Here is an 11,872-nt window from a genome sequence, read left to right as displayed (position 1 = left end):
TTATTTTCATTTCTTTTCCTCATAAATACCAATTTGTATCCCACGGGTTTAATTCCTTCTGGTGTTTGAACTACTGGTCCAAAAACCTAATGTTTTGAAAGTGAGTTTAGTTCTGCCTCAATTGCTTCTTTTCACTGAAGCCAATATTTTCTATGTCGATATTCTTCAACAGATCCTCATTTTCAGATATGATATCAAGAGCAACATTATACGCAAAAATGTTGTAAATAATTACATTAGTTCAATTCCATCTTTTTTCTGTCATGATATAATTTATTGAAATCTCATTATTATTTTTAGGTATTTCACCTTCCTCAATAGTCATGTCAAGGATTTCTTTATGGGTATTTACATCCTCATCCATGTCTTCTTGACTATTAATTATTTTTCTTTTCCGAGGATTTTTATCTTTGGAATCCACTGGTCTACCACGCTTCTGGCGTATTCCAGACTCATTAACGATAATTTTTTGTGCTGGGATATCAATTTTTTATGGAACATTTACAACTGGTATATGTGATTTAGTTACTTTCTTTGCATTTATAAATACATCTGGTAATTGATTTGCTATATTTTGCAAATGAATTATTTTTTGAACTTCAAGTTCACATTGATCTGTATGGGGATCTAAATGAGACAATAACAATGCATTCTATGTAACTTCTTTTTCCAACTTCTTAATTCCTCCCCTTAACATTGGAAATTTTGCTTCATTAAAATGACAATCAGCAAATCTGTAGTAAATACATCACTTGTCAGGGGTTCAAAATATTTAATAATTGACGGGGGATCAGATCCAACATATATTCCTAACCTCCTTTGAGGACCCATCTTAGTGCGTTATGGTGGAGCAATTGGAACATATATTGCACATCCAAAAATTTTCAGATGGAAAATATTTTGCTCATGACCACAAGCTAATTGTAATGGCAAATACTTATGATAAGCTATTAGCCTAATGCGTACAAGTGACGCTGCATGCAAAATAGCATGTCCCCATAGGAAGTTTAGCTCTCATAAGTAATGGTCTTGCAATTAATTGCAAACCTTTTATAAATGATTCTGCTAAACCATTTTGTGTATGAACATGAGCTACAGGATGTTCAACACTTATCCCAATTGATATACAATAATTATTAAAAACTTGGGATGTAAATTCATCAACATTATAAGATTGGGATGTAAATTCACCAGCATTATCAAGACGAATGGTCTTAATTGTATAATCAGGAAATCATACTCTTAACTTAATTATTTGAGCAAGTAATCTTGCACATGCAAGATTTCGACTTGATAATAAGCACACGTGTGACCATCTGCTGGATGCATCTATTAATACCATAAAATATCTAAATGGTCCACTTGATAGGTTAATGAGTCTACATATACCACCATGAATTCGTTCAAAAAATGCAGGTGATTCAGTCTCCACTTTAGCTGATGATGGTCTAATTATCAATTTTCCTTCAGGGCAGGCGTCACATGACAATTCATTAGATTGAAGAATCTTCTGGTTCTTCAATGGGTGTTCATTTGAATTCTCAATAACTCTCCTCATTATTATAGATCCTAGATGACCCAATCGGTCGTGCCAAATTGTAAATGTGTCTGGATTCATGAACTTCAGGTTCATTATTGCATATGTTTCAATTACCCGTATATGATTATAATACAATCCAGAAGATAAAATAGACAACTCTTCTAATATACGTTTTTCATTTAAGACAGTTGATATGATATATAGATATTCCACATTATTCTGACTATGAGTCTCATATATGATAACCATTGCAACGTATATCTTTAAAACTTAGAAGATTTCTCTTTGATTGACTAGAGAACAATGTATTATTAATTGTAAATTTTGTTCCTCTAGATAAAATAGTTGATTTTCCAAAACCTTCGATCAAGTTTGCAGAACCTGATATTGTATTTACTTTTTCTTTCAGCATTGTTAATTTGGAAAAGTATTTTTTATTTGTAAATTGTATGTGTAATTACACTTCTGCTAGACATAGATCTTCTTTACTCTTTTTTAAATCAACCAACATATAAAAATGATCCATGTTGCCTCATTAAAAGAAAATAATTACAATAAGAAGAACAACACTTAAAATGTACAAAAGTTACTAAAAAAACATGAAGATAGGTAAAAGAAAATAATAACACTAAGTCTAGATATTCTCAAAATCAAAAGAAACACTTGATGTTCGATCAACTGTGCCAATCTTCTCTTCAGGAGATTTAAAGAAGTCTGTCACATCCAAATTTTTCATATGAGATGGGTCAAATATATCATTATCCTGGTATTCAAAATTTGCTTCCACATTTTTCTCTTTTTCCTTCAAGGAGACTTGATAGAGGCCAACTAAGTGTTTTGACGTACGATAGGTACGTGACTAATGTCCAGTCATTCTGCATCTGAAGCATTTATTTTCAACACTTTTTGAACTCTTATCTTGTGGAGCTTTTCCTTTGTGATTATTATTTTGTGTGCTTCTTTTGAAGTTTGAATGATTAAAACGACCATCACGAAAATAATAATTATTTCTTCTTCTGCCACGGTCACGACCTCGACTGCGACCATGACCTCGACCATGATTATTATTAAAATTCACAACATTCACTTCAAGGAATGGTATCATTTCGGTTGGTCGAGATTCATGATTTTTTATTAATAACTTGTTGTTTTGTTTGGCCACGAGAAGACATGAAATTAATTTAGAATAGTGTTTAAAACTTTTCTCTCGATATTGCTGCTGCAGGAGCATATACGAGACATGAAATGTAGAAAATGTCTTCTCTAACATATCGGCATCAATAATTTTCTCTCCGTATGACAACAATTTTGAACTAATTTTAAATAATGTGAAGTTGTAATCACTTACTGATTCGAAATCTTGTAGCCTCAAGTACATCCACTCATAACGAGCTTTAAAGAAGAATAACTGTTTTTTGATGATCATACCTCTCTTTTAAATTTTTCCACATGATGAAGGGATCTTTTATTGTAAGATACTCTATTTTCATCACTCGTAGAGATGATGACGAAGAAAAATCATAGTTTTTGCTGTGTCCTGACTGGATGTCATATTTTCTTTTTTAAGAGTCTCCATAAGATTCTTAGCATCCAGGTGAATTTTGGCATCAAGTACCCAAAGAAAATAATTATTGTCGTTAATATCAATGACGACAAATTCTAATTTTGTGAGATTTGTCATGGTAGCCCTATCATAAAATATTGTACTTATGATTTAATAGATATTGAATATGCAAAATAACATTAAATTTATTGACTATAACGAAAAGGGAAAAATTGACATACCTTTAGGACTTACCTTAAGTGTAAAATACGACAGGAGCTCGTGCGGATAATGTGTTGTGAAATTGAGGAGCACAACGGAAACACGGATATGGAGAAAATATAATATAATAATATTAAAATAAAAATTAAAATAAAATAAACCAAAAACATAAAATAACTAAAAACATAAAATTGGATAATGGAAAGTTTAGTGGAATTAGGCAAAAATGATGTAGACTTATATGGACGCATGAATAATTACAACATGGACAATATGAAGGGTGACACATGACTTTTGGGACACTAAGCAATAGACATCTATTTATTATTATAATATTCATAATAAATATAAAATTTTTAGATCTATTTGGAACCACTTTGTAACTGTTTAAACATGTCTCGGGCAATTAAACACGTTGAGCGCATGGAGGAAATTCTCTTTTGGCAAAAATGTCGGCCAAAATTGTGAGGGCGAGAATGAAGGGTAAGAAATATTAAATCTCTCGGTGATATAGATATGTATATCGGTGGTTTTATGTTTATTTAAGAAAATGTGAGAAGAAACAAAAGGACAAATGTGTGGACATGGAAATAACTAGGGGAAACAAACAACCAAAATGCAAGAAACGTGGAGGAAAAAGAAGAAGAAAGAAGAAGCTCAAATAAAGGCTAAACCCTACTCTTTTTTAGGGTTATTATCAAATATAGAAAAATGAATCAAAATATTTATAAAATATAACAAAATTTTAGAACTATCAATGATAGACACCAATAGACACTGATAAACTTCTATCAATGTCTATCAGTGACATTGATAGATACTGATAGAAGTCTATCAATGTCTATCGACGTCTATAATTGATAGTTCTAAAATTTTACTATATCTTGTAAATATTTTCAACAATTTTATTATTTGAAATAGTTTTTTCTTTTTTAACAAGGTACTAAAGGGAAGAAAGAGACCCGGAGGTGCACTTCAACCTCTCAAATAGGTTAAAATATCTATAGCACATTTATCCTATCTCAAATCTAAAATGGGTTTAAATATTCTAGCAATAAGTTAAAAGAAAAAAATCTTGGGAAAATGAAACCTTTGTGGTATATTTGTTGGTTACTTTTTTATCATGTCTAAGAATCTCCTTGGGATTAGTGTGCATTTTAGATAGCGAGAAATTAGATGTAGTGATATTTTTCATAGTTGGATGTATGAGTGAGATGTTGTGAAAGCACATTGAATATGAGGGCCTTCATGAAATATATGCAATTAATTGATTTTTTTTGTCTTCACATACTCAACTTAAATTCCATTTCGCTTGAAGTTTAATTTACGATAAAAATGAAATCTTGCATCAATGTACTTATAACTATGATCATGAGACACTGGATGCTGGGCTAAAACAATTCTTGATACTTATCGTATCCACATGGATTATAGTTTCTATCTTGCATCTTCTTGTATAGTTACAAATGTATATTCAGCAAAATCCTTAACTAAACTGCTTGACTAACACGTGTGTTGTAGTAACATAGTTCTACCTCAAGTTACAATAGGCTACTTCAAAGAGATACCATCTTAAAGAGGTATGTTGAGAATCCCACGTTGAGAAAATAGTAAAACTTTACAAATTTTATAAGATATATGAGTTACTCATCTCATAGCTAATTGATTTTGATTAGATGGAACTGCATGTTTATCTAAATAACATGGACATAATAGTTATAGTAAAAAAAATAACTTAATTAAGGAGTAACAATCTTTTTGTAAATATGTTAAAATCACTTTTAGATTTAGTCCCTAAACTTCTGTAAAAGTAACAATTTAGTCCACAAGCTTTGGATTGTAATGGTTTAGTTTCTTAACTCTTAATTTTGTAACAACTTAGTCCTTAAACTTTACTATATAACATTTTAGTTTTTGTACTTTGAAGTTTGTAACAATTTAGTCCCCATTCTAAAAATTGGTGTTAAGATTTAATGAGATTTCTTGCACAAATAAACCAATAAACTAATTAGAGACTCAATATTTTTATAAAATACAAAGTCAACATCATAAAATAATAAAAAAAAATTGATATCTAATTTTGATAAATTTGTATAGGGATTAAATTGTTACAAATTTAAAAGTACAATGACTAAATTATTACATACTAAGTTTGGGGACTAAATTATTACAAAATCGAAAGTATAAGATTTAAATCGTTACAAACCGAAATTCAGGGACTACATTATTACTTTTGTAAAAGTTTAACCTCTTTTTTTTTTTTTTTTTTTTTGGGTTCTCTACCCATATATATTTTTCACTTTACTCAACTTATACTTTAAATGTTTAAGTAAAACAAAATAAAGGTTAAACTACTATTTTGGTTCATATACCACTTTAAAGTTGATTCAAAGTTTCAGTATTTTCCATTATTCAATTTTGATCTTTGTATTTTTAATACATTTTAAATTTAATCCCTCAAAATTAAATTTTACCGAAATTGGTTAAATAATAATAATAATTTTCATGCAAAGGAATAGAATATGTGAATATATTTTCAAATTTCATAGTAAAATTTCTAATAGATAACAAAAAAATAAAAATAAAAATCAATAATAAACTAGTATTAGAAACCAAATTTAAGATTTATTGAAAGTTCAAAAACTAAAATTTCATCATTAAAAAGCATATGGACTGAAATTAAATAAACTCAAAGTATGTGGACTAAAATGATATTTTAACCTAAATAAAATTAATATTTAAAACATATATAGGAAATAAAATTCAAATTTTTTAACTTATAAAAGGAAAAAGACAAAAAAATCCATTTGAATGGATGAGACTAAACAAGACAAGCTACCATTGACAATGATTAGATGCAACCTAAGTTATACCTACATCTCATGTAACCCTCTTTTGTAATACGATAAAAAACAATAATTCAAGTTTCATTTTTTTAAAAAAAATACTTGTCATATGACAAATTTTAATTAAATAACATGATGACGACACACCTAAATATTTTTAACCTAACCTAATCCTAGGATAATCTTTTTAGAATCAACATTTGAGTACAATTCAAACTACACTTATGTTCATGCATCTCTCATCAATCACAATGAAAAAAAATATATATATATATATATCTATTTTAAAAAAATAATAATAAATGGGCTACATAATAACTTGTTATCTTGACACATAGATAGGATACACAAAGATGAATGTAGTCCGAGATACACTAACCACTTCTCATTTAGTTACAGAAAGCACGTGAATAAAGCAAGTACATCCAAGTCAAAATTCAAGCTGGCTACGGCCTCTTCATCTCCTCCCATGCCACTATATAACACTTTCTTCTGCCGCAACAACCACCAACATCGGTAGCCCTTCCTAAATATTCATCTTCTACCATTCATAGAATATTTATTTTAAAATGTATATTTTCTTTTATTCATATACATATATTTGTTTTAATTTTATGATTTTTCTATAATTTATTCTCCAACCATTCTTAATAACAAACTTTTTAGCCATTTAAAATTAAAATTTTTATTATATAAATTAAAATTGAGTTGTTAATCTTAATTTGATATATAAAAAATAATTAAATAAATTTTTGCATAAAATATTTTATTTCATTCTAGAAAAATTATCTAAATAAACGACTTGAATAACTCGAATAAACACAATTCAAATATTTCATAGTTGGGTAGAATTTATCATTTCATCGAAAATCTATAATTTGTTTCATCACAACTCAATCAAATCTAGAAAACATCCTAAAATTTTTGGATAATTGCAATGGAGAGGAATTTTAAGATTAATAATTAAGTAGAAATTTTAAATAATTACAAATATAATAAAATTTAATAATAAACACTATTAATAATAAATATCTATCAATTATATTTCCACTCCGAGACTAAATCTAAATCTTATTATATTTCCACGTTGCTTTGCATTATGCTTATCTAATTTATATTTATATTTGCAAGGGCGCACAATTTTGATATAAAAAGTACGTGAAGTGAGCGGCGAAGCCAAAACTCAAGCTGGCTATGGCCTCTCTATCTACTCCCATGCCGCTAGCACTTCCCTCTGCTACAACAACAACCACCGCCGGCGGCGGCGCCTCATTTGGCCCGTTTTGTCGTAATAAAAAAGTCCCATCTTCCACCATTCACAAAACCAATAAGTTAGTCATTACGTGTAGCGGCTCCAATGGCAATGCCAATGGTGAGAAAAGCAACAACTCATTATGGCCAGGCAAGTTTATTGACCGGAGAGAAGCGCTTATTGGGCTAGGCGGTCTGTATGGCACAGCTTCAAGTACTTTTGGAGCTGATCCCTTTGCCTTGGCAGATCCAGTCGAAACCCCCGACCCGGCCAAGTGTCATGTAATCAAGAACTTGACCAAAGACATCAAGGAATTGAATTGCTGCCCACCGTCCACCGATAACGTAAAACCATTTCTCAAACTGCGGGTTAGAAAGGCAGCACAATCATTAGATAAAGAGTATATTGAAAAATATAAGGAAGCCGTAGCGCTTATGAGGGCGCTGCCTGATGATGACCCACGTAGTTTTAAGCAACAAGCTGATGTTCACTGTGCTTATTGTAATGGAGGTTATAATCAATTGGGGTTTTCAGTTGAATTACAAGTTCATTTCTCGTGGCTGTTTTTTCCATTCCATCGTTATTATCTTTACTTTCATGAGAGAATATTGGGGTCGTTGATTAAGGATCCTGATTTTGCTTTGCCGTTTTGGAATTATGATGCTCCGGAAGGGATGGAAATACCGAAAATCTTCACGGATGAAAGTTCGTCGCTTTATGATGCATTTCGTGACGGTCTTCACCAGCCGCCGACATTGGTGGTTTTGGATTACAATAAGATTGACCCAGATGTGCCCAGACAAACTCAAATTGACAACAATCTAACTATTATGCATCGCCAGGTCGTGTCCGGCGCCACTACGCCCTTGCTCTTTTTTGGCCAGCCTTATCGATCTGGTAAACAACCAAATCCAGGTAATTTTTCGTTTTCCTTTCTTTTTCAACCATATAATTTTGTTTTTTTTTTTAAAAAAAAAATAACCAAAAACAGGGTATTTGTTTGGAAAACATTTTTTTTAAAAGGAGAGAGAAAAAATCATACAACTATCATCATGTTTGATAATTATTTCATTTTTTTATTTTTTATTTTTGAAAATTAAGTTTATAGACGTTACTTTTACTAACAAATTTCTTCATTAGTTATCTATTTTTTGCCCATAGTTTTAAAAAACCAAGTCTAATTTTAAAAACTAGATAATGTAGTTTTTAAAAACTTGTTTTTAGTTTTGGAATTTGACTAAGAATTCAACTATTGTAGTTAAGAAATATGCAAATCGTTATAAGAAATGAGGAGGAAATATGCTTAAATTTGAAAATCCAAAAACAAAAAACGAAATGGTTATTAAATAAAGTCTTAGTTTTTGGGTTTAGTTTTTGAAAAATTAAGTTTATGAGCGTTCATGGATTGGGTCAGATTGCATTGGGTTGAACTACTATTTAGACTCAATTATTCGGATGGTAAGTTTATTCTACTCAAATAATATTTATTAAATAATGAATTCAATTCAACACAATCATGAAACATACGAGTTGGTTTGAGTTACTTAAGTCATTTATTTAAATTTTGTTCTAAAAATAAGTAAAATTTTAATATGTAGAAATTTTGTTTAATTATTTTTATATATAGAATTAAGATCAACAACTCAATTTTAATTTAAATTATGAAAATTTTCATTTCAGAATGTTAAAATATTATTTTTAGGAGTTGTTGGAGAGTACATTTTCCAAAAAAAATTATGAAATTAAATATATGTATATATAATTGTATCATGAGCAATTTTTTATTTAAAAAAAAATCAATAATTAGTTTGGATTGATTCAAATTATTTTAGATGAACCCGTGAACTAACATAACCTATGGAATTTTCATTTATTTCAATCCAAGTCTGCTAAATGAGTTGATAAGCCAATCTAAACTGTGCTAGGTTAGGTTGGGTTGGGTTAATTGGATTTTGTAAGTTATTGAGTTTTTCGAATACCTCTAATTAAGCCTATTAACATTGTTTCTACTCCTAAATTTATTGCTTTGTTATCTACCTTTTACTAACATTTTTAAAATGAAACAAAATCTTGATTTTTTTTTTTTTAGAAAGTAGTTTTGAAAGGTATTTATTTTTTGAATTTGGTTAAGAATTTTACTCTTTTATTTTGCAAGATACAAATCATTATAAGAAATTGATAGAAAATAAGCTTAATTATCAATAATCAAATTTAGAAAATCAAATGCTTAACCAAACAAGGTCTATATATTTATTTTTCTTTCTATTGTTTAAAAAGGTAAATGAGTTATGATTGAAAAACTTTGGGGCGTGATGTGTGTGTTATGGTTGTTTTAACCTAGTTGAGATGTTCGATTGCACCTTCTAATCTCTCGACTTCGTATATATTGTAAAAAAAAAAAAAACAAAGAAAGAAAATCAGCACTCAGATTGCTAGGTGGTGCAGATATATTAGCTTTGTGGCTTAATCACTTGGCATTATATAATAGAATTTTTTTAGCTTATTTTTCTTCCGTGAATGGATTGGGCTTGGCTAAAAAAAATAATAAATAAATAAATAAATATTAGTGGCGGATCTTCCTTGAAGAATATGTTTCCTCACTTTTGGATGGAAGTTGGAACTCACAGCCACAAAAAAAGGACGGGTACGTGAATTACCAATGAACAATGTTCAACAAATAATATATCTCCTCACTTATATATTAAAGACATCAGAGTAAATATAATATAAAAAAGAAATTATAAAGATGGCTAAATTTAAAGACCATATAACTATTAAGTGTATTAAAAATAAAAATAAATAATATCTATCTCTGATAGATTTGATTATATTTGTAATTTTTCTTAAATGATGTTAACACTTGGTTATTATTTCTAAATTTATATATAAATTATGATTGGACAATCAGTAGGATGCACAAAGATAGTGTTATTTCACATATAACTATTTTTTTTTCTTTTTTCGAAAGGAATGGGGACAGTGGAAAACATTCCTCACACTCCAATTCATGTGTGGACCGGTGACCGGAATCAATCTAGCGGAATAGACATGGGAGCCTTCTTCTCCGCGGCTAGAGATCCCATCTTCTACGCCCACCACGCCAACGTGGACCGATTTTGGACTATATGGAAAACCCTAGGCGGAAAACGGCGAGACATTAAAGATACTGATTTCCTAAACGCTTCCTTTATATTCTATGATGAAAATTGTGAAGCCGTTCGAGTATATGTGAAAGATTGTCTAGATACAAGAGCCCTCGGATACGTCTACGATGACACCGTAAAAATTCCGTGGCTCGAAACACCTCCGACCCCACGAGTGCCACGGAAAACCAAAAAACTCAAGAAGAAATCTGTTGGGCAAATGGGGAAGTTACCGTCGGTTTTGGACAAGATTGTCCGCTTCGAAGTGAAGAGGCCGAAGAAATCGAGGAGTAAGAAGGAGAAAGAGGATGAAGAGGAGATTTTGGTGATTGATGGGATTGAGTTTGATGGAAACAAATGTATTAAGTTTGATGTTTTCATCAATGATGAGGATGATACGGAAATTAGAGCAAATAATTCTGAGTTTGCAGGGAGCTTTGTGAACTTGCCTCATGCGAAAGGCAGTAGCATGAAAATAAATACAAGCCTTAGGTTAGGGATAAGTAAAGTGCTTGAGGATTTGAATGCGGATGATGATGACAACATTATTGTTACTTTAGTCCCTAGGTTTGGAGATGAGCCCCCCATCATTCAGGACATCAGGATTGAATATGATGCATAACTATTCGATGCAATATGCGTTGGATCCATCTTTTATATTTGGAATAATTGTGGTGTTAAGTATTAATGTTTCTCTACTTTTATAGCGTTGACAACCTTTTGGAGTACTAAATCTGCCCTGTTATGTAGCTATAATGTCTCTACTATGTAGTTAATTGCAAGGGTTTCCTCTAATATTTTACTGCTTTCCATTTTATCTTGAGTTGATTTGTAGCTCTTCTTGTTCATATCAAACAAACTATCCTTTTGAATGAATGCAATACTTCAAAAATCGGATATATGATGAAGGTATCATGAATGTGTTAATATCGTTGAAATGTAACCATGCACCTCTTGATCCCACTTTCCTCTAGTAGCTTGTTAAAAAGAAAAGCTATAAAATTAGAGAGAACATTTTTTTACCTTCATTTGGGAAGCTAGATTTTGTTTATATATATATATATTTATTCTGTTTTATCCATTTGCACTGATTTTTTTTTTCATCATGTCCTGTAATTAAATCATTGTGGCAAATTTCAACTTTTAATTAATATTATTGAAAATTTTACGAGTGCATTAAAAATTATAAAACAGGTTATGTATGGGAATGATAGATTTCAAAGAAAATTAATAATAGAGCTAGTATTATTTTTTTAAAAAATTTGAAATTTGTAAATTTTGGTAAAATTATCTAGGTGTTGAATGAGAAATTTTGTACAAATTACA

The 11,872-nt window shown here is 30.1% G+C and overlaps 1 protein-coding gene across 1 annotated transcript; it reads left to right on the top strand.

Annotated features, from left to right (window-relative positions):
- Positions 1 to 6,670: 6,670 nt before the first annotated feature.
- On the top strand, positions 6,671 to 11,458 carry LOC120082828 (polyphenol oxidase, chloroplastic-like). The gene is made up of 3 exons (XM_039038160.2): positions 6,671 to 6,722; positions 7,283 to 8,318; positions 10,372 to 11,458. The coding sequence occupies exons 2-3, from the start codon at positions 7,346 to 7,348 to the stop codon at positions 11,166 to 11,168; spliced, it is 1,770 nt and encodes a 589-aa protein (XP_038894088.1). The 5' UTR covers positions 6,671 to 6,722; positions 7,283 to 7,345; the 3' UTR covers positions 11,169 to 11,458.
- The last annotated feature ends 414 nt before the right edge of the window (positions 11,459 to 11,872 follow it).

This window comes from Benincasa hispida, chromosome 8 (genome assembly GCF_027475165.1).
Source record: "Benincasa hispida cultivar pf3 chromosome 8, pf3_genome.v1.1, whole genome shotgun sequence".
NCBI lineage: Eukaryota > Viridiplantae > Streptophyta > Magnoliopsida > Cucurbitales > Cucurbitaceae > Benincasa > Benincasa hispida.
The sequence above is the reverse complement of the archived record's forward strand: the minus strand, read 5'-3'. Positions and strand labels throughout refer to the sequence as shown.

What these genes read in the sequence shown, in the direction of transcription:
- LOC120082828 (XM_039038160.2), top strand. Translation starts at nt 7,346, where the DNA reads ATGGCCTCTCTATCTACTCCCATGCCGCTAGCACTTCCCTCTGCTACA. An exon ending in TGGTAAACAACCAAATCCAG is followed by an intron (nt 8,319 to 10,371) that starts GTAATTTTTCGT and finishes TTTTTTCGAAAG; the next exon opens with GAATGGGGACAGTGGAAAAC.